Below are 24,510 nucleotides of genomic sequence, written 5' to 3' on the forward strand. Positions count from 1 at the left end.
AAGCAGGAGGGGGAGTATTGACGAACCAGCAGTTTAAGAGAACCAAAGCAGAACGCCGACCAGGATCTCTGTTTGCTTGAGAGAAGTCCTTTTGAACAGGAGGTGACCCTATCGCCTCTCTCATCTGCTCTCTTTAAACAGGACGAGTGACCTAGAACCTAAGACCCCGACCCGGAACAACCTTTTATATAAATTGTTTTATTGATTTTACAACATATTCCAGACAGAAAAGGAGAACATGGCTACCTCAAAAGGGTGAGGGTTACCAGGAGATTCCATTCAGTGGTGCATCACTTCGAGGTAGGTATCATCCGTCAGATTTCGTTTTGAATCGCAGCACCTTTCAAATACTCCTAATAAAAAGGCCTCCAAGTCTTATCGAAAGAGTCACTGGAATCTCTAAATGAGAATCTCATCTTATCGAGTTTTACATTATTTAAGATCTCAATCAACCAACTCGTGTTGAGTAATATGAGGCGCCTAGCGAGTGTCGTAAAGGCCAGGATGCGTCGTCCTGTTGACTGCAGATCAACGACTTGGGCGGGAAGAACCTTTAGTTGTATTTGGACCCCAGCCCCTTTTCCCAATGTTTAATGTCTCTATGTACCTGATTTTATTCGGAAATCTTGCCTCCACGTTTTGCCGTATTGCCACTGTACCTTCATTTTTCATTTATTTAATCTACAATTCGGTCTGGTTATTTATTCTCAGCTGAATTCTTGCCTCTAAAAGATGCTTAATAACGAATTCCAGCACTAGAACTGCAGCAGGTAATTTCTTATATATCTCATCAAGACTAAACTTTTGGGTGCTTAGCCAGCTGTAGTCGTTCAGACCAAAATATTTAAAGAAATGCATTTATATTTTAATTCTGGGTTCTGTTCGAACTGACTTTTTACAAAGGATCCAATAAGGGAAATCATGAAGTCAAACAGATAACTTGGGGATTGTCATTTTGCATCAAACCCACGCAGGTGGAATTCAAGCTTATGCTAAAATAAAGATCAATAGACTGCCCCCTGAAGGAATTTCATGATCACCAGTTTAGCTTTTCAAATTAAGGTAAAATCCCTTTACTATTTGTAAGGACTCGACTCCAGTTTGGTTTGTTCGGTCCAAACCCGGGTTCTGATTGACAGCTTTAAACGGCCCAAACAAACATAACTGACCATAAAGAGTGAAGCTGAGATAGTAAATCCAGTAAAAATCATTCATTTTTAATAACCACATCATATAATAAATCTAAATTGGGTGGTATTCTACTTTGCTGCACATCTGCAGCTTCCCCCAGTAATCCGTGCACAAATAGGTCACAGCAAGGACATCTGGATGTGTGCATGTACTGGATGTTGCTTTGCGCGGGTTTATGAGGTCATGCTTGTATGTGTGTGTTTTCCACATAAGCACTGCAAAGAGAATATCCTCCCCCAAGGCCGAGTGTATGGCCCGAGGGCTCCAGTTGATAACCAAGATCAGCTGTTCAACGGATGAACCGACTCGAACACACGCTCGTGCTTTCAAGAGGTGCAGGGAGAAACCGATGTCCCACTGAGGCTGGGAGGAGGCCCCCTCCTCATACGGACACTGACTCCTCGAGGCAAACGGTCTGCACACACACAACAGACAGCACGCAAACGCTCACTATCCGTCTCCCCTTTAGATGTCAGTGCAAGAAGACAAAGAAAGTGCATTAAAGCAGCACTGTCCACACCTGTGGAATACTGAGAAGCAGCTCAGAATACTTGAACGTGAGAAGGAATTGATCAAACATCAGGTGGAGGCCCAGTGGCATCGGCAAATAGATTGGCTTGTTTTCCACTTCATTCAGTGTGCGTCTAATATTCTTCAGATCACATCCATTATGTGAATAGACGGGATTCCGTTCCTCTCTGCTCACCTTCCTCAGCAGGTTGCAGATCCTCTCGATGTTCCGCAGTCTCTCCCTCTGTGAAGAGACAAACGGAAAAGGGAGAGTTTATAGCTTCCAAGGATTCACAGAATACTTTAGTGATGACGCAGTCAGAGTGTATTCCAACATCCGTCTAAAGATGAAACAGAATAAAGTCCTGCTGAAAGGAAGTGGAATACAGTTATATGACGTTTAGAAGAAACTACAGAAGCATTCAGCCACCATTAAATCGTTAGAAGTCATTATTTGTCAAACAAGTCAGACCATTTTCACGGACGTACTGTGGATGTGTCAGTAATAGTTTTGCCAGTGGGATTAAAAGCTGCATTTATAATGCTGAAAAGGTTGGTGGTGCTAAATCTGAGAGGCATTTCAGCCCTGCTCCTTTAACTACGTCCCGGTGTTGGATCAGGTAGTTGCAAAGAGACAGTGTTCAGATATCGATAGCTGACGTTCGGGCCGATTTAAGAGTTCTCTCGTGGTTTAGTTGTTTAGAAACTCCATGTTAAGTCTTTGCGTGGAGTCGTCACGGTCGATGTTAAAATCACCAGCTACGATCACCAAAGATGAGGAACAAGTTGGGAATTTAGCGCCTGAGTAAAGGGGTTGGTAGACATTTGTACATATGATTGGCTCTAGATTTTGAACACGAGGGCCACAAAACATCATCGTTTTGGATAGACTCCAAATTATTGTTGTAGACATTAAGAGAACTTTTTCCTACAGCAGTCAGAGTACTTATCATTCATTTCAGTCACCATATTTCAATATTTGAGCATTCTCAGCTTGTCTAATAAACTATAAAATGCTCAAGGGAGCAAGACACCTAACTACTCCCACTGAGTGGGACGGGTTAAATGCAGGACAGAACAAAGCAAACCCAAACAGGGTAAACACAGCCAAAGGCAAAGCAAAGCAGTGGTCTCTGGCAGGTTAGCGGGTGTAGTGCTGCTGCTCAATGAACCTTGCCCCGCTTCGGACAAGCAGCGAGAGTTACCAGCGGCGGACATTGAGTGCGTCAGGTGGAGAACAGTATGCAGTCATACCAGTGAGCTTGTGTCACCACTCGGAGCAGCGTGAAAGACGCCAGGAGGTGTCGTAACCGCAGCCTCTGGCAAATGAAATGCAGACAGGTGCTCTGAAGCCGCCTTTATACCGCAGCGTCTTGTAGCGATTGGCTGAAAGTTACATACATACATTACTATGATTGTAATGGAGCCGACGTTCATCTGGCCCATGTAATTGGGAGGGACCCGGTCATTTTTCTAAATAGTCTGACTGAAGTGGGTGGTGTTTATGGAGCCCTGGAGTTACACCAGTAATAATAATGAAACAATATTGGTAAGCCAGGCGTTAGCAGACCAGGCAGGGAATTTATTACACGCCTGACCTGAGCATTCCATAGAAAAACAAATATTCTATGTTGAACTGTTCCTTCAAGATCACGGTTGCATTGTAAAATGATCTGTTTGATGTATTCGAAGTCCAGATGCCACAGCGTTCCAAATGTATTGTGTGCTTTCCTAAAATATGTATCAATGAATTTGTAAAAATGCATATTTTACAGGGCAGGATGCGACACAGGTTTCCCCTTCAAAATGCTTAATTGATTCCTCTAAATAATGAAACTAGAGGTTCTTGCTGAACGAACACCATGGTAACAATGGAGAGAGATGGAAAAGGTAAAAGATAAAAGATGATTCATGATAAGGAAATATGACCATTATATCCACTTTAACAGTCTACAGACTACAGACAGTCAACAGACTACAGATCACCCTGAAATGCCTCATGGGATCTACCTCATTACACAAGAAACAACGAACGAATGTATGGGAAACATATTGCACTTTGTCTTTTCATTTTTCATTGTTTCAAACCACGTGGAAAAGCCAGTTCAGCAGAAGAAAGGGAAGACTTTCCAGTGCTATGGACGGGAATCCGTAACCCGAAGAGAGGGAGAGAAAGAACATGCATTCATAGTGGTGGATGACAGCTGCAGCTTTTACACAGTAGAACACAGCAGAATTTGAACCTTTCCTCTGTCCCTGATGCGACCTCATGTGTTGCATATACCCATTATCACTATAAACACTTCTCATTTATAATACGGGTAGATGAAACCCAGCATTCTGATTGGTTGAGTGTGAGTCACAGGGTGTACATTATTGAGCCATAATGTACTGTAGCTGTTCACATTGACCTGAGGTTCCATATCACTGCACACTCAAAATAACTGGTTAGATTTTGTGTGACCGTTAATTGTCATTTCCTGTTTTAGCTCGGTAGCGATCGCCGAATTAAGACCGGAAACACCCCAAATGACCGCTTTAGGGCAATGGGAGCTTTAGCTTTTAGCTAAAGGGGACAATTCAGGTGGACGCCATGAGAAATGTCAATGGATTACAGCTGGGAGGTTTTCAGAGGAAGCACAAATGAATGTTGATCATCAACCAACTTCTGGAGCTGGAATAACCAACGTGACGTTCTCAATGCTGTACGGACACCATTTGTCTCTGGGCTACTGGAATGCGACACATGTTTGGTGGCTACAACTATTTTGTGCTGAAAGGTTACCACATTATAAATAGTATCAAGGGTTCCCTAACAACACCCTTGAACTGTAACATTATTGACGATAAAGTACAGCCTCTCGTGCCTTTTATTGCTTTAGCGCGCGCACACACACACACACACACACACACACACACCCCGACAGCCAATTATCTCCACTACTGGTGGACATGTCTGAGACACCTTATGAAGGGCGCTCCTGCACACCATCTCCCCCTCGCCTCTGCGTCCCGCCCAGTTTGAAAGAAGCCCCTTCGTTACACTCAAACAGCCTAGTGTGTGTGTGTGTGTGTGTGTGTGTGTGTGTGTGTCTACGCACACACCTGCACTGTCACAGTGCTCATTGCCAAGCCATTGGGCTGATGACTCGGCGAGAATCTGCTTGCCAAGCCAGACGAGGACGGTACAAACATGAGTCGGGGAGTGAGGGTTGGAAAACTAGAAGTGGTGAAGGGTGGCAGACTTTCCATTGACCTTTATTTATTTAAGCTGACAGAGTGATTGAGAGCTAATTCTCATTCACGGGAAGAACGTAGTCGCACAATGAACCCCGGACGATGAAGTGGCGGCGGGTTGTTCGTGACACAAATGTCCCGCCGGCAATAAGTGTGTGTTTAAATGCTGTGAAATGAATTTCCTCTTCTTGAACTAAAGCGGGGCAGACAGGCGTGTAGCGGCGAGGGAGATGGGGCATTGAAATGGTGTTAAGGGGCTACAGAAGCTCGTGTTCTCGGTGAGATGAACATCAAATAACTACATCGATAAAACCTCAATGATTCTTTCCTTCATGTGATTTCAGACTGAGATCATATTATCATTGCAACGGGATACAGTTTAATCTTACTATGAAAGCAAGCATGTGAATGTGCACTGTGTACCTGCAGCGCACACACATTTCCATATTGTTGCTCTGAACTAATTAGTTTGTTACATTTTTACGACTGATGTCTGTGAATTTACTGTAAGAGAAGGGAAACGCTGCCCCCTATTTGTTTTGAGCACGTGTCCGATCCCACCATTTAAGCTTGTAACAGATTTCATTGCAAGAAATGATGGAAGTGCAGCCAATCACACAGAGGGTGTGTAGTAGGTGCATACACACTGAAGTCCACTCAAAGTGAATGAGCACCCAAACTATGAAAGAGGTTTTGAAAACATCAACAACCCGATTGTGGGCTCCTGCAGCGACAGCCGCCCTCCTTCTCTTGGAATTGTTGTTGAAGGCATAAACAGTGACGGAATATAATGTATTATTTCCACTACACTGACTGACAAAGACGGGATCATGAATGTTGTCTTGTACTTTTTGCAGAGGGAGGACCAGGACCAGGGTGAGGACCGTCTAGGAAGAGGAGAACGTTTTGTAGTATGTCTATGACGGTGCTCACAAAGACGGAGATGTGTGCATTTAAATGTGTCCGTGTGAAGGTTAGCACGCTGACACAAAAGGAGGGACAGGAAGGACAGGAAGGAGGGACAGCCGGGTGGGGGACAGTGAGTGAGAGACGCATCATTTCTGTGTGTGTAGGAATAGTAGCTAATTACTGTATTAGAGGACAACTCCATCAACACAGGGAGGAGAAGGAAACTGGAAGATAAAGTTGAAATTAAAAAAATGATCTTCCAAAAACACCCATCGTCCAGTAAAACTGTTGACATCCAATTATTTCATCCACAAAGGAGCAGCTACCAGAAATGGTGCGTTTAGTGAGTGCTAGGCAATGCTAACTGTACAGTTGTCATGTCAATGAGCAAACTCAGTGTTTAACTATCCCTGCGAAGTTGTGGTTGCTTTGTACCAAAGTAACGTTAATACATAAACTACAGTTTACAATTCTGTCAAGCAATTTTCATAAAACAGCAAAACTTTAACTGTCATGAAAGATTAAGAGCAACAGCAGCTTTGAGATTGAACTAATGTCTTTGAAAGAGAAATAGTCAGTTTGGGCAGCAGTGACGCATTGTGAAGGTCAGGAGACCAAGGAGAACCAATGGGTTACACAAACAGTCGAGAGAAGAAAATGAAATGGAACCTTTTGTACCGGTTCCCCCGCTGGACTCTTTGATACTGTAGGTTCTATATTGGAAAACGATATGCAAATACGAAACAGGTACGGTTTCATCTGTCTCCTTCTCCAGCTCCCTCCCTTTCTTCCGCTCATGAATGGAAGTCAATAGAAGCCATACAGTCGAGAGCCCCTAATTCAAAGTCACCTCCAAACTAAATGCTGCTGCTGTGGCACACTGCCATGCATTATTAAGAGCCAACAGCGTTAGTAAAAGCCCAAAAGACTCAAGGGAAGGGATTTAGAAGGCTGGAGTAAATCCTAAAACAACTTCATCGGGGGCGTCTTCCCCGTGCCGGCCCACGCAAGCACACTTTCCTCCACAACGGCTCCTGACTGTCTGCTAAAAACAGCAATGGGGAGAGGGTGTCAGGGCGAAAACACACCCACGACTCAATGCATCCCTCAAATTGCACCTTTTATATATTAATTCAATTCATCTCTTCATCATTATTATGCTTTGCACGTTCGATTAGTCTACAAGACAGAGGGTGTATAAATAAGTTAACCCATGAATTGACTATTGTTAAGAATTAATATTCAACAGGCTGAATTAAATAAATATTATCATTTAAATAGCACCCTGGATACACACAACCAGCGAAAGCTGATGCTCTTATCCAAAGTGACTTACATTGCATTTTTAACCCATGGCTTTTTACATTTTTGCCCGGGGAGCAGTTAGGGGTTAGGCGTCTTGCTCAGGGACACTTCAACATGGGACCCAAACGGCCAACCCCCTCTCCAGCGCCGCGCCATGCCGACCCCTGCATAGACCCCTGCATAGACCCTGCATAGAGCCCTGCATAGACCCTGCATAGAGCCCTGCATAGAGCCCTGCATAGACCCTGCATAGAGCCCTGCATAGACCCTGCATAGACCCTGCATAGAGCCCTGCATAGAGCCCTGCATAGACCCTGCATAGAGCCCTGCATAGAGCCCTGCATAGACCCTGCATAGACCCTGCATAGAGCCCTGCATTAACCTGAAAACATTACGAGTGGTTGGCACCTTTCAAAGCAGCTGGTCTCCCAATGATAACGCTGCAATCCAACGGACCCGTATGACGTTTCCTCTTGAGTTCAAGTCAATTGAATTCAGACACTTGTTTTATGACTGAAGGAATCCTTAACATGTTTTCCTCACAACGCAGCTGAGAATGATCTCATTGAATGAGAGACAATCTGTACGGTTTCTAAAAATAACATGATGGTTAAAATGGTTCGGTTTCAGGAGAACGTTGACTGGTTTGAAGATTCCATGTTTCTTTATGGATGTGATTTGCTTTTATTTATTTCATTCATTTTGGGATTCAAGAATTTGTTAAAAATATGATAATTTATACTTAAGTCCAACGATATGAGTCTGCTTCTGAGCCAGGGAGTTATGAGAGGAGAGCTTACAGAACTAGTATGTCGCCAACTGCATGATCCACGATTCATGGAGAAAGAGAGGAAAGTCAAGGGAAGGACAATTCATAAACGATGGTGTTGATGATGATAAAATATAATACTTAGAACATGTTTAAAGAAAGGAGAACACTTGTACCGCATGTAGTGGGTTGCCCTGATCGATCGGCACCTTGAAGTCAGTCTGCAGCTCATCGAAAGCTGTAATCTGCAACAGAGGGAGAGAGACGCAAATGTAATCAGTAAAATAGAAGCACAAAACAGAATCAAATGACACCAACGGCGTTCTGGTCATCTTTAACCACCAATGCATCATTGAGAATGCATGTGGCGAGCTGCATGATGTTACATTTATCACCTTCTCCAACAAAATGACAAATTACATTCACTCATTACTTTTACTGCAAAAAAGAAAAGAGTGATAAAATAATAAATTCAAAATAACACATTTCAAATAAAATAAAATGTAGCCTTATAATCTTTGAATTAATTTGATTAATGCTTCAGCAGTCTATGTGTTGGCATCACAGAACCAACACGTGATGGTCTCGTATCCACAGCGGCAGCAGCTCCTACGCTGTGGTGAAAGGTTACTTGCATTGTGCCACACATCTGGTAAGAGGCATCTGGCCTTCAATTTAGATTTAGAGTTGCCAGTTAGTGAGACGACGGACTTCTTCTGCATCTGTAGCTCATTTTTCTTTCTCTTAAAAAATTCCACGAGCGTTGGATCTTTGGTTTCCATATGACGGCTTCATTGGCGAGTTATGCTGCGTTCACTCCAAAAGCCAAGCGAATTTCCGCCGCGCTATACTCGCCCGACTAGTTGTGGTTATTTCACTTCCTTTGCGTCCCACTTGGGGGCGTGGCTTATCTCTGTTACTTGTCTTTGTAAAGACGTTCGCACCAAACGCAACACGCATGTGTCAAACGCTGTAAACGCCCCGCAGGACTCTTGGGGAGCACATGTGGTCAATTTGCGTGTATCGCGTATTCACGCCCGTGGTTTATCACCCAGATCTGATCCGCCATTGTTTTTCCCTCGCATCAACCCTGGAAGACATAGCGACTCTGTCCTTGTTGTGGAAGTTCTACTCACTCGGACCATCAAACAGTTGACAGAGTTGTGTTTTTGTACTAAATAGCATCTGTAGGCGCGGACAGCTCGGTGAATTTCACCGACTTCTACAGAAACTGTGTCTGGGTGACTGCCGCTTCCAGCGGTACATGGTGCTAGCCGTTAGCCCGTTTGATTGGCGATGGCTCGGATTGGGCACCGGACCTCACCGCCTTCACATCATACTTCCATGCCGAGGGACCTGTCCCATGGAGAGACATCGTATTCTCAAGCACAACCAAATGTTATCATTGAGCAAACTTCCTTAATATTACTTAGTATCGGTGTGTCGTTACAGTACAATTACCCTTCACTGTATTGTACTGTATTCAGTGCAGTGATGGGATGTTGTAAAAAGGCACATATGTACGTATGCGGTTTGTCGTTACCGGACTGGTCGCAGTAAAGGGACACCGAAGTCTGCAGGTCGTCATTGACGACGGGGAGCATCTCGGCGCTGATAGGCTATCGCGCCGCAGCGTCACGGTATTTTGTCGGCAAAGATGGAATATTTCAACTTTCGCGTTTTCTGCGTTTGGCGCAAACTCGACACGAGAACAAATTGACTTTGAATTTGCGGGTACAAGTTGAACGTTTTCTGTGGCCCTCCAGGTGGGGAGAGCGGCCCTATGGTTAATGCTCCAATCTGTTCCTCTGTGCCTGGTTCCGCATACCTCAATGTGACTGCTGTATTATAACGTTGATAAAACCTAATGAAGTCCAAAAGCCAACATTTATTGAGAAAAAGAGGTAGTTTTCAAAATGAGATTTGATCCAACAAAATATTTATTCTTTGTTGCTTTAAATTTTAATACAAGTTCTGTGTTCGTCAGCAATTCTCTGAAAGCAGTACACAGTCTGCAGCACTCTCTGTAAGCGAGGGCCGTAAAGTCTAACCACCACATTTCTGCACTGTCAGATAAAAAAATGCCCCTGACGTGCACTTACGAAGCTGCAGCGTTCTCAAAGTTGCTCTGAACACACGGCCTTCATTTTGGAATCAGCTTTTCACACGTGTCATCGTCCACATGAAGTGCTACAATTAAAATATCTGCCTAAAGGCACAAACCCCGACATTACATCCTGCCGCCCACCCACTGCAGCATTGTGGGACAGCTCTGAGCAACAACGGAGTAATGATGAACAGCGGGTAGAATATGCAGTATTCGGTTCCATTGGTGTGGCAATGGAACTACAAGGACAGCCGTCATTGCTTGACTAGTTAGGCTTCACGAGGGACGTGTGTGTGTGTGTGTGTGTGTGAGTGAAGGCGTCAAAGGATAAACAGTGTGTTTCTCTAGTTTGTGTGCACCATAGAGAACTATACGATGTGAGAACAGCATGAGTACATCATTGTGTGTGTGTAATTGTTCGAGCGGTACGAAATGTCATCCATGCATTGTGTCCTACATGAGGCAGAAACAGGAAGCAGGGGAATCTGCGTTGGTACATGTGAATGGGCGTGGGGAATTAACATCAAAGAGAAGGCAGAGGTTTGCACCGATCGCTGGTTATTTCCCTGCGCTCCCCCCACACTGACAGGCAGCTCTTTACATGTTATTTCCCAGTGGATGCTAACGGTGATCCTGCCTCATTGCCACGCTCTGTTACAGTACGTTAGCATCCCTCGGGCTGCTACTCATGGACGGGGGACCACGCACACGTGTACACGTGCACACATACACAGTCGACATGGGCGCAGGAAGCAAATCCGCTGTATGTAGTCATGCACTTCCTGAAGACACACGCACATAAAAGTGCAGCACAAATACTGCACCCAATGAGAAGAGCACTACAGACTGCATGTCAAGGCTTTTCACTGTGTTCAAAACTGAAAATGATTCAACCTTAAGTGAGGTAATTACAAATTACAATGTCCCACCTAAAAAAGAACCGCCAACCCATTCCTGGACCCGCTGCAGTTCTCCTTAATGTTATACTCTTCTATATTATTTTGTACATATAAATTCAATGTTCATATTTCATATTCATTATTAATCCATATTTCTTGCACTGTGTAAATTAGTCTTATTGTCTCATTGTTCAATGTGTGCCCCAGCTTCCATGACAAGTTCTGATAGCGATCGACAGTTGCTTCAAGTCATGTGTGTGTCTGCTGTGTATGTACCAAACCATATCCGTTGTAATATTCAATATTGTCTTATCCTCACTGCCGAGCAGTGAAAGCATGACACAGTTATCAAAGTCAGATTTGATAATGCAAAGAACAACTAGTGTTGAAAACAATACGACAGGTGGTAAAAGTTTATCCAAATAACATAAAATACCTCATCAATTTATCCACACATCCTTTTCCGCCTCTCATCCAGTTCTCAATGGAATTGGCAGCAGATTACACCAAATATATATTTTACATTAACTTTCTTGGGTATCCTGGTGTCTTATTCCGGGTCCGAGGGGTTAGTTTGTGCCTCCACCCTTTTTCTGGGTTCTTATCCAAGTTACGCTCCTACTTCCAGGAGTAAATATAATTAGATGTCTGAACTTTAGTCTTTAGTTAACTAAAACGTATCCGTGGTGATGCGGAGAAACGACAACTCTGTTCTGCAGGTGCTGCGTTTCCCCGTTTGGTTCAGTTCGCTGATGAAATACTCAGACTTTGGCTCTCCCTGTTCTTTTCCTTGGTGTATGTAGACCATGGAAGCGATAGCGCCCCCTGCACTCCCTGTAGTGCATTGCAATGCAGAATGGAAAAGACTGCTCAGAATCTTTTTATAATACACAACGCGTCAATGACAGAAAAAGGTTCACAGCAAATGTAGAGGAAGTTCTCATCGCACAGGAATACAACAATCATTTTAAATAACCAAAATCCTGTAGGTCAGAGTTTTACCAGGAAGTTGTTACTCTAAAACATTTCTTAGGAAGTTCTCAGATCAGCAACCTGCTCAACGTGTTTACGAAGTGGATGTAGCCGAATTAATTACTGTGGTTACTGTGTGTTGATCTAAATGTGTCCTTGCTGTCACTGTCAGTCAAAGTTATGACCAACCAAAAACATTGTTTCTCGTCCATTTAAGACATTCATATGGAAGGTCCACTTTAATTATTTAAAATCGTTTCAATTATTCATTGGTATTTCAAACCCACTCAACATTTGTAACAATGCAAAGATTTCAAATGAATAACACACATTTCCACATTGTTACTCACTTTTTTATAACCAATGTCTGTGAATTTAGTGTACAGACTGTAACAGGGGAAACGCTGCCCTCTATTTGTTTTGAGCATAAGGCCCAATCTCACCATTTAAGCGTGTAATGGATGAAATCATCATCATCCTCTCATACCCAAATGTGAACATGGTAAAGCTGAGATACAAAGCCCAACATACATGCAGCCCATTAGGATCTGAGCGATGCTGGACTGGTTATCTCTCTATTTCCCTGCATTAACCAACCAATATAATTATATACAAGCAATAACTTTGCTTTGAAAATCGATCCGAGTAGATTGTTTATATGATTGTGTTTAAAATCGGTCTGAAATAAAAGATAATAGCAATAGCATTCGATCATTACTATCATTGGAGAGCTTGAGCTTCTGAGCTTTGTACTATCACGTTGTGTGTCTGTATGATGCTTGTTTCCACATTCTTCTGGCTCAATATGTTTTATTTTATTTTTTATGAAAGCTCTCTTTTTTATTTATGGCACCATTTAAAGAAATAACATCATTGATCAAAACTACAAATGTTTGCGGGATTAATAGTAATTTGTTAGCAGCAACACTACATGGAAACGGCTATAGTCTGTACAACATACCTGAATACTTTTATACGAATTTCTTCTGGAAAGGATTGGCTTAAGAAGAGCGAAAAAAAACCCTCCGATTCTAGGAAAGATTTCATTTCATTTTGTTTCAAGTCTGTACAACAACACTGATCACTTTACTTCTCTGTCTCTGCATTTTTTATATTTCTCTTAAACGAGATTTTAAGGAGCATTAAAATACTACCCCTATGTCACCGGCTGTCCATATGCTGAGAATTGGCTTGTGTTTTAATCGCTGACATGCTCTAGTCAGTGTGGGCTTTTATCTGTGCTGAACACCTTGATGGGGGGAGGCAGCTCGAGAGAACACTTTCCATGATGCAAATTAACTGCCGGTACAGTTAACCCTTTCCTTCAGTGTTGCAATTAAAGGAAACACATCTCTTCCTCCCAGAAAATTCCGAGCCCACAAATCCGCTGTCAGGACTTATTGTGGGTCACCAATGCCAAATGATAAACACACGTGCTGCCACAGTGATGGTAAATATACTGATGGTAATATAATATCAGCTGAGCATGCTACATTTCAGCACACACCAAAGGCGACCCGCCACCACCCATCTACAGCAGAACCTGGTCTATTATTCTCTACCACCAGTGTCTGGAGTCCCAAAGACTCGGCTCGGCATCCCGGCCCCTGGTCTATCCTACGGCAGGATAGAGTCCAAGCCCCAAACAATGTTGCACTATAAATATGTATGTCTGTTTATAATAAAGCATTGTTCAAATTTCAACAAGTCTCTCCGGATTGAATTACATTTGAAGTTTGAATTAATTTCAGTACAACCGTAGGGAAGATTGTGGATCCAATTTAAGAACATTTCTGTCCTTTTAGATCCAAAGCCTATTCCTACATTCATTCATTTCTGGATTAGTCTAGCTCTAGATAGTTTATTAACCAAAAATGTATTGACTGAGATCAAATGTATTAAGGTTTAATAACATCAATGGCAGTAATTTCTCCGGTTGAATGACCAAAGCTTTTTTGGATTCCTCCATTTTCTCTCAAAATTTCTCAATTCTTTCATTTGAGATTCTTTCAGGGTTCATACACATTTTGACCAATGAATTTCCATGACTTCAAACATAAATAAAAGCAAGTATACATAAATAAGTGAGACAATATTTAAACTAACAATGAGAATTCCAAATGCATACACTATGGTTGAATGCACTTATTGTGCGTCGCTTTGGATAAAAGCGTCAGCTAAATGACATGTAATGTAATGTAATGTAATACACAGTGATTCCCTTACCATTCAGTCAGGCCCCAGGAAGGTATTTTTTTATGTTTTCAATTATCCACTATGGATGAGTATTGTTTGGGTTTTTCCTGATACCAGTGCTGAAATGATACTTGATATATGATATAAAACATACTGGTGCCTAAACAGTGCCTGAACCAATACGTATAGACAATATATGCACTATATCAGTCGCCATCTGATGGGGTTCCTGTAGTAGCTTCGCTAGCAGTCGCCCTCTGATGGGGTTTCTGTAGTAGCTTCGCTATCAGTCGCCATCTGATGGGGTTCCTGTAGTAGCTTCGCTAGCAGTCGCCATCTGATGGGGTTCCTGTAGTAGCTTCGCTATCAGTCGCCCTCTGATGGGGTTCCTGTAGTAGCTTCGCTAGCAGTCGCCATCTGATGGGGTTCCTGTAGTAGCTTCGCTATCAGTCGCCCTCTGATGGGGTTCCTGTAGTAGCTTCGCTAGCAGTCGCCCTCTGATGGGGTTCCTGTAGTAGCTTCGCTATCAGTCGCCCTCTGATGGGGTTCCTGTAGTGGCTTCGCTAGCAGTCGCCCTCTGATGGGGTTGGTGTAGTAGCTTCGCTAGCAGTCGCCCTCTGATGGGGTTCCTGTAGTAGCTTCGCTAGCAGTCGCCCTCTGATGGGGTTCCTGTAGTAGCTTCGCTATCAGTCGCCCTCTGATGGGGTTCCTGTAGTAGCTTCGCTAGCAGTCGCCCTCTGATGGGGTTTCTGTAAAAATGTTTGAGAAATCGAATGTTCCGCCTCCACATTACTTACATTCTGCTCGTCTCGTGTCTTTGTTTGTCGTAACTCATGACATCCCCTTTTTTCATATGTAGCCAACCACAGTATTAAGTGCTGTTTTTATATCCATCAAACCTTTCAGTTAAGGTGCGTTCACACAACCACGGTGCAAACTATTTGCGCTGCAAGTATGAGAGCGTCCTGCTCGTATTTTGAGCATCTCTCTTCAAAACCATATTAATTATTTCAAACGGATCTTGAATGAATCACATGAACATGTAACAATTTTCATGACTTTTCCCAAAAAAAAATTTCCATGGCTTGACTCCAGGTCTGGAAATTTTACAAATTTTGAAATTCCATGACTTTTCCAGGTTTTTCATGACCATACGAACCCTGTTCTTTTACCAAAGCAAAAGCATCGATCCTCCCTGTTGGAAAGGAGGTAGTCCGAGGCACCAAATCCCACAAATTTTCCCTTTCAGTGGAAACTGTTCTCATGTGAATGCAATAGAACCAATTCATGGCAATTCCTACATGGCAATTGTATCATGACTATAGTATGAACCCACCAGTTAGTTATGTTTACACATAACAAACTTATGTGTAGGACGAGAGAATAAATCCTACTAATAAGATGGTGGGTTTCTCAGGCAGTATTTAAACGGAAGAAAAATCAATGCAAACCAGTTGATTTTAGATCCATTAATCCTTAAAGTTAACCTTGTCAATTGTGATCACATAGCCCAGAAAACTAACCTACCCACCCAAGAAAAAGCTGGAAATGTGATCCATCTGATGTTTCAAGCAATGTTATGAGATAGTTAAGGGACCGTTTGTATTAGCAGGGAGAAGGAGGGTTGATGACGATCTATAATGCAATTTCAGAGTACGCCGCTGTTTTCTATTGTTCCACAAACAGTGAGAGTCAGAATGATGGATGAGGAGCGAGCAGAGGTTAATGAACATGTGGATCGATATAGAGCAAACCCTGCTATACACTGAACGCCACCTCCATTAAATCCTCCGGTACCTGGTGCCAGAAAGCCCTGTTGACTGGTTGCTCTATTGAGATTAAGAACAATTTGTATTAACTATCCATTCTTTTCCCCTCATCTCCTACAAGGGCACCTTTCAACCTTAGCTACTTCATTTGTTCGGTTTCAGGAATTGGGGTAAAAAATTATTGTGGCTGTGTATTTTAAATGCTTGGAGGAGCCCAGAGGCCATGAATTCACCTTTTTTGTATTGTCTTCTCCTTTAAGCTAATACATTTCACTTAACAGTCTCTTCGGTTTTCAATACTGACACGTTCCATTAAGATACTCTGAATCAAGCTTTTAGGCCTTTATTGAATGTCACTACACCTTTTTAATATAGCATTTAAAAGAGATTATTAGTTAATTAATTTTCAAAGCCAAAGAGGTTCTTTGCACAAAGCGATGGAGAGGCCGGATGGAAGTATTCTTAAAATCTTAATGGCGTGTTTAATAAGAATTGAAAGCAAACTTTAAGCTGGCCCAATTTTTCATGAAATCTATGCAAAAATGTTAATTTGCTTGGGTTAAATCAGGAAAGAAAGGGTACAATATGTAGCTCTCTGTTGGGGTGGAAGTTAAACCGTAAGTCAAAAAACAATCAAAACACCCAAAGCAGCAAATACTGTGTGAAGATCTGTCAATCATAGTAGGTCATGGTTCGCACTCAAACTCAGAACCCAGGTTTCAAACAAAATGACCTTTACTCAGGAACAACAAGGCACTACTTCAGGCTCACTGGGGAAAATAACATGACGGACCATGTAGAGCTAAATAGAAGGATTATCATTATTCGAATTATGTCATTTCTAAAGCTGTATCAAATTTGGAGCTACATGAGTTATTGATACGGAAAAAGTTCATGTACATTACATTTACAGATCTACCAACTCTCACGGTTTCGCCGTGTGACACACGCTTTTGCATGTTTTCACACGCACTCACGCCACACAACCAATTTCTCACGGCAAAAAATAAATTCTGATTTTGGGCCGAAGCGCGTTCGTTCGTTTTCAAACTCCCCGACGATAGACGGCGCTAAGGAGCGCGTCTGTGAACCTATTCGCTGCATAGACATCCTGTTTACCCCGAAGAGTCCCGGAGTTAGCAACAGAAGAAGGTTTTCAAACAGACACAACCGCGGGAGAAACTGAGGAGGAGCAAAGACTAAGGTACGTTAATGACATGTGGTTCAATTAAGTACTCACTCTCTTAAACTTTAAATCTTGAAAGAACTGATTAGTTGTGTTTGTGTGATTTTGAGTGGTCAATGTAAACTGTCACAACAAGCAGCAGGAGAGCACCTTGTTAACCTCTTGGTGTACTGCACGCTCAAAACATCATAGCATTGTTTATTAAGCCTTAATAAACAATGCTTGATAAAAAATGACTAACCAGCTTCTGATCTCCTTCTTAATACCTCATCTTTTGTTATTTTATTTATGTGTATTTATATTATGTGTATAAATTGTTTTGCTTTGAAAGGCTACTGTTTAAGCACTTTATTTGTTGCACTTTTTTGTTTGATAATGAAAAATATTTTTCCCTAACTAAACTTGTCATTTTTTGCTGAACATGAATCATTAAGTGCTCTTAATAATACAATTATCAACAATATAGGTGAGGTTTCAGTTAAGAGTTAGTTGAATACCATTGTAATCAAAATGTCAATCAACCTAAATTGGTCAAATCTTAAACACAGGTCTATTAATTAGGCTATATTGTGGTACATAGACAGTCATTGAGGCACAGCAATAGTTTTCTGGATGAATGTTCAGCTCAAGTCTAGAAGGCCCCACAAGTCATGAGCAGATAAACATGAATCAGAATAAGTTCAGGCATACGACCCAAAGATCCACTAGAATGCATGAAATAAGATCTACTTAAACCAGAATGTCCTTGGGGTGGACCATCAGCTACGTCTCTGCTTCTCAGAATGTAACCAATGTTGTCCATCTCCAGCAGGCCGCCCCTCTCAACGACGTTGGGCCCCACAAACCACCAGAATGCAGCGTACAACATGGGTACTACGCCAAATGAATTCCGATTTCCTGATATGAGCCACCAACGTGTGTGGCTGCGTGCGCGGCAAAATCTTGGTCACCCCCGACAAAATCTCACTCCAAGGTTTTTTGAAAAGTTGGCAGCTCTGCATTTAGCTGACGCTTTTATCCAAAGCAACTTACATTACATTTTTAACCCATGGCTTTTTTTTAGCCCGGGGAGCAATTAGGCGTTAGGTGACATGGAGCAGCCCGGACTCAAACCACCAACCTTGCGGTTCCCAGCGCACCTTCCCTACCCCTGCACCACATCGAACAAGGTTTTAATACACTGTGAAGTTGCAGGTGATTGGACACCAGAGGGAACAATTAGGGACAGGGCACACAATCACAAAGGAGGAAAAACACACCGGCCAAGGAAGCAAAACTAAGCCAGGCACACAAGATGCAGGAAAATACTAAACGAAACATTCCAAACACTGTCACAGCCTTGTCCTAAAGCATATACACTGCTTTTAGGTAGATTCTACTGCAAATGGAGAACAGTTTACAACATCACATGATGTATTAATGTCTTGAAAACTTGAGACCACATACAAATGTTTTCTGAAGTGCCTACACATTATTTTTAAGATTTTAAGAAAAACTAATCTTGTCAGGAACGTACGTTGGGGAAGGTAGGACTCATTTTGGTCCTTCCCCCTTTTGCTCCGTCTCCTGCAGCAGACCTGAGTCAGATGTGACTTTGACTTGACCAGTCAAAGCTCCACAGTAGCTATCTGAGGTGTTACTGTTACAGAAAACTGTTACAGCAGACGGGGAAGGGGGTCGTGGACGATGCGGCCGGGGGGTGGACGTCGGTACTTTTGCAGCTGCTTTCGCTTCAGAGCTGGACATGGGGGGGTATCTGGAGCTGCCTCAGACGACGCTCAAATCGACACTCTGCCAAGAGCCCCGCCCTCCTCTGATTGGTTTGTTTCAGGTTCAAGGCCAATCAAACCCACAATGGCAGTGAGTATTACCCCATCAGGGTCTTCACAGAATTCAGGTGCGATTATTTGCATGGGATGCTGCATTGACGACAACTCTGAAAATACAGGACGCGCTATTTTATTCTTAAGGGACGGGTGGCAACCCTAGTTACTGATCCTGAGAACAAGATCAGGCCTCCAGGCTGACTGAGGAGAGCAGAGTGCTCGGCTAATTACTTCTACTGCTTTCTTCCATCTTTTCACATCTGTGTCTGAAGCCAAATCAACATCTGAAATTGGATCCCTCGCACTTCATGACCCTTCACGATACATTGCTTCAACCCTCCTGCACACAGCAACGCATGCTCCATCACAAGACCCCATGGCGACAGTAATAGACAATGGGAGTGTGACGGTTGTTGAGCATCCATTCGTGAGACACCTTTGTTAAACCAGGGAATACCCTGTACTTGTGAAAGTTTCAGTCTATTCCAAAATCACGCTCAGTGAAAGAAGCCATTCCAAACCGTGGCTTAATACCCTGAGATGTCACTTCAGCACATGCTTTGTGCAGGTAAATTGTTTCTGGATAAAGGGAAGGCATATAAAAGGGCAGGGCTTTCCTACTTTGATATAATATCTGTGTTTATTTTTGTAAATGTTCATTATTGTAATATTTGGAGGAGCCGTTTCGGAGCGAGGCGTAAAAGGACAGTTTGTGTAGCCGTCACGTTCTCACTGGATTTTACAACTTTGGGAGCAAGCGGTTGCACACTCGCTCTAGTTTCTCAGGATAACCCACACTTTAAGTAAATATAGCGATGCTACAAAAAAACAACAACACCTCGTTCAATTCAATGTGAAGGTGTATCCAAACCTTTGACTGGTACTATATATACACTTGAAAGTTTTACCATCAAATTGAATCAACTACAACGACTACAAACTCGACCATTCTGTGGTCCTGGTGGTTTGGAAATACTAATAAATATAGAAATTTATAGAATATGCCTTCATACCTCACCTTACATGCACTAAATAGCCTACCACTGACACCCTACAACGGAAACCCCAACAGGGAGTGTAAAGGATACTTTGTCACGCTGCAAAGATAGACCTCTGCATAGTGTCAGAACCACAGGACTTTCCCATCCGTCAGAGGAGGGCGTGGCCTTAATGACACTTGGGGACTGTGGTTACACGGGGCCCCAAGAGGCTGAGCCGTAAGGCTTCCTTCAATAATGCATTTAGCAATTTGAATTGACCAATATGTCTTGCTCAGATAACCACTTATATATGATGGGTGGGTGTAAGGGAGAGAAATAAAACATACAAATACCCATATTTTAATAAATATACCATATTGGGGTTTTACTCCTCCAAGCTTCCTTGGTCAACTTAAGCAAGACATGTTATGAATAGATAGTTTTGGCTCTGCTAAAGGGACATTATGAATTGTTTTGTACTACAGCTAAGGTGTGCTCAGAAAGAGCACTTAGTTGATTATTGGACAATGTGAAGTTTGACGGAATCTTGATACGCTTCAAACACACACATGTGTCTGATTGCAATGTAAGTAAGTACGCTGTAAGCACTTAGTGAATGAACTAACCAAAGTCAGCGAGCAACTGCCGAGCTGGTTGGATTCGTCCTTTGTTAAACTCGAGGCAAGTTCCACAGCAGGTGATCATTGGGCGGATGTGGCGAAGAGCTGCAGGGTTACGTTGCTGGTTTGCCTTGTAACGATGTTCTGTTCACATTGCCGTCTAGTTCCCACTATCTATCCAAGTGGTACATAATATCATCTTTATTAATATGCAAACCTAGACTTGAAACGCTCATTTCTGCTCTTGATGAAAACTTTCTGCACATTCATAATACAACCCATAGAGCTTTGTTCTCTGAAACGTCAATATATTTTGATAAATCTGTAATATGAAAATAATATCACAGTATCTCAGGAAAAACGTGGATATTGGAGATTAAGTCTCTGCACAAAGGAAAGTTCAAATTGCTTTACTCTGAAGAAAATACTAAGCAATTTGCCAATATATTGGTAAGCAAAATCCACGCAGAATATCCACATGCAAATGGACAGCATTGGTTTCCTCCTCATTACACAAACTGTTTTTACCAAACTTCTTAGCTTGGAATGAGTCCAGGGTTAGTCAGAACGAAAAGACATTCACAACAATAGATATTGCAAAGAAAGCAGACACATCCTCCCTTTTGCGTTCTAAGGGTTTTACCCGAATGGCCTCACAAACAAGTGGAATGGAAGGTTACGTCCTTCAAAACAAGTTAAACGTTAAATTTATCCACCCCTAAAACATGTGGAGAAGTAGATAAGGAGCAAATTAACTTGGCAGTGAATGGTTGGATTTATTATGTCCAATTAGTGACAGAAGTCCATCTGTGTGCAGTCACTTCTCATCCCCTGGCTTGGAAGAGTCAGGTGCTGGTGGTACCTGCTGACAGGTCCGTTAATATGTTTGAGTCACAGAGGTTCATTACTCATTTTCTCCCTCCGTCTCTTTTTTGTATGTTCATTCACACTTGAAGCAGTGGCTAATGTGGCAGCATTTTTTTCAGGAGATCTTTGAAAACAAGCTGAGTTCTGGAAATTAGAGATACTGAAATTACCCCTCAGATTGTTCGCATATGCCAACCAGTGGAATTGCAACTTACATCACACATGTCTTTCATAAAACAGTTTTGTCAGTTCACAATGACCTCAACCTTGAATTTTTAAACAATTTTTCAGACCTATTTCCTAAATTTGAAAGATTCCGTCAGGGAGCTTCTGATTTGTTGACAAGATGTAGGGACAAACCAAAAACATAACGCCATCTCCTTCTATAGGAATTTACTTCTTAATGATTGAGCTTCTTCCCCGGAGTCGGTGTGCTGTCTCGCCTTACGTTTTTATAGATTGCGTTCCTATTTGGACCCTGGTCCAGAACGCGAGGGGGAGCTCTCCTTTGCAGTCCTCCCTTTTTTCATTTTTAGGGGGCTGGACTGGAAAGTCATCTGTGGCAAAAATGAAATGGATAAAAAAAGATGGATGGAAAGATGACCAACTGCCAAAGCGGCTGATGGAAGTTCTAAAGTTTAGGCCTCCCTCAACAAGCATACCTTTCTCTTTCCAATAAAATGAATTACGCACAGAAACGTTGCACATTTCTATGCATTGTTAGGTTCATTGGTAACATTTTTCAATACGTGGTTGCATGGATAGCACAAGTTCCATGAGGGCAAATCAATGAATCGTATGAATCCATCATTGAGCTGCATAATGTAGAATCAATGGTGTCTAAACATAAGATATCTGTCCACACAACTCTGACAGATGGCGGTAGAAAAAAATCTAACGTTGGCAAATATTTAATGGCCGACGAAAGTTTCAGAGTGGTTGTGTCTCCATGGTTGACAGATTCTGTCCACTTTAGACAAAAAGTATAGAATTTAAGTGCCAAAATATTACCAGCATCAGGCTGGTGTGTACGTGCAGCCTCGGCTCTGCCGAACTCTTCCCCCTGCATTCCCTCCTCAGCCATCTCTGTGATTGTGTCTCCTCACCACGCTGCATGTCGCGCTGCTACGGAATCACTGAACGAGGATTCTCTGCCAAAACGAAGCCTAAAATGAAGTGTGGACTATTGCCGAAGACACGGAAATTGTGCGTTTTCGTTGCTGAATCCATCTCATAGTGGACTGAAGGAAGCGGAATGGTTTCTGTGCCTCTATGGCATCTCCCCGTATTAGTGTATTGGCTCCAGTTTAAACGGTCACAGGTGTCTCCGCTCTTACTGCCGTGGGCTCTTTATTTCCACTACGTGAGCAGACACACGAGACCCCTTTCAGAAGCACCGGCAGACCCGACTATTGGTTTTGGTTGCCGGAGGATCAGTCACCCCAAGTGCATCAGGTCTGTTGCTGTTTCCATGCAAAAAGGCAGATTCGGGACAAAAGGCTGGAAGACCTGACCCAAATCTGTCTTTACATAAGGCCCCTCCTGCATGATGGAGATACGACTCAGGGAGCAAATCATGAGATTATTCCAATATCATATAGCAGTAGTTGGTCACATTGGGCGCTGGTATAGCACAGCAAGGGGTCGGTTAAAGACAGGGAGCATAGCAGGGGGGGATCTGATAAGAGGGGGGAGGGAGTGTTCTCATACTAAAATGTTCTAATCGATAGAAGGAAGGCCGTTTCATTCATCTACGCTGCAGCACAGGGTTTAATGCCTTTCTGCCTTGGGTCAGTGAAGTATAAGCAGAAAGTGCTGAACATAATGGACACAATCATGAAGATACAGGTGCGACCTCGTCATTAAGGGAAACATCTGGCAAATAACAATCCTGCCGATGTTATAACAGGGGTAAAGGAAACAGCACACGTCACACCTGTGCGTCCTATGAGCAAGGCATTAATGACAGAAAGACGGAGGGTACTTACATGCCATATTGCGAAGAAGATCAGGGACACACAGAGGACCAGAGACAGCATGTAGCAGAAGGCAGCAAAAGTGAACATCATTGAAAGAGGAAACTGCGGATAATTTCGCGAAGAAGCGCGATCCCGCTGACAAACATCTAAAGACGCCAACAACCAAAACAGGGAGCAGGGGGGGACACAGGGGGGGACACCGGGGGGAGTCCTCACGGCGCCATGAGACGCCGATGCGTTGCCGGCACCATGACTTCGCCCCGTGTTTGCAACAAAAAAACAACCCAGAAGCTCCGCAGACGGATCGTGGCGCGCGTCCACGCACGAGCAGCGGCGATGTGACTCAGATCCGCGCGCGGGGCTCGAGCTCGCCTCTCTGCCGGAGATTATAGATGTGATGAGGTTTGTGCGCAAACACGTCCAGGTAATCCATCCAGTCCGTGCGTGCGTGCGTGCGTGTGCGTGTGCGTGCGGCGGTGATGGCGTAATGAGGGGAGCTCCCCACGAGCCACAAGGCGCTCAAAAAGAAAGCAGGAAATAAATAGTGTTTTCTACCCTTGGAACCGCATCGGGGAGCAGGGGGGCGCGAACAGGTGGATTTAAAAGCGCAGCAAACCCGGCGTGCGCGCGGAGCGGACGCACGTGCCGTGAATCTCTGATGAGCCGCGGTGACGTTCGGATGGAAAACGGTTCTGGGCGTCTGGACTGAACAGCGCGGGTTTCTGGGTGAACGGATGGATGCGGTGAAGATACATTTAGCGACTTTAACCATTTAATCTGCACAAAACACGTAAGAGATTAGATTATTATATCGGCCACGCGCCTCAGAGGGGAAGCAAGCGTCCAGAATGACGCTTCCGAAATGATTAGTGGAAGTAAAATAATTATGGTTCGTTTATTGACTTAAAAAGAAACAGATCCCTGTGTTTAAAGTAGGAGGATGGCGCCACCGTCCGACACGCGGGGGTCGGAACAATAAAGCCCCCCATCGAGTTGATCACATCCTTAATGTATAATATTACTGTTACTGTAGAGGTTTGAAAACAGATGAGAAAAAAAGAAGCTGTAAGAATTTACACACAAATACTCAAGAAATCTTACATTTACTTACTTAACTTAGATTAATACTTAAAATATTAAGTATAGAGTAGTATAAAATACTTCTATACTAATAAAAATATGATACCA

At 43.0% G+C, this 24,510-nt stretch overlaps 1 protein-coding gene across 2 annotated transcripts in view; it reads right to left on the minus strand.

Moving 5' to 3' along the window:
• Positions 1-24,307, minus strand: part of cnih3 (cornichon family AMPA receptor auxiliary protein 3) — a 57,286-nt gene extending 32,979 nt beyond the window's left edge. For both annotated transcript variants that reach the window (XM_040160825.2, XM_040160824.2), the window contains exons 1-3: positions 23,332-24,307; positions 8,098-8,166; positions 1,898-1,945 (exon numbers count right to left, since the gene is read on the minus strand). In XM_040160825.2, coding sequence (XP_040016759.1) covers positions 1,898-1,945; positions 8,098-8,166; positions 23,332-23,412 — 198 coding nt within the window. In that variant the 5' untranslated portion in view covers positions 23,413-24,307. The remainder of the gene's footprint in view (positions 1-1,897; positions 1,946-8,097; positions 8,167-23,331) is intronic.
• Between the last annotated feature and the right edge of the window lie 203 nt (positions 24,308-24,510).

This window comes from Gasterosteus aculeatus, chromosome 18 (assembly GCF_964276395.1).
Source record: "Gasterosteus aculeatus chromosome 18, fGasAcu3.hap1.1, whole genome shotgun sequence".
NCBI classification, from domain to species: Eukaryota; Metazoa; Chordata; class Actinopteri; order Perciformes; family Gasterosteidae; genus Gasterosteus; species Gasterosteus aculeatus.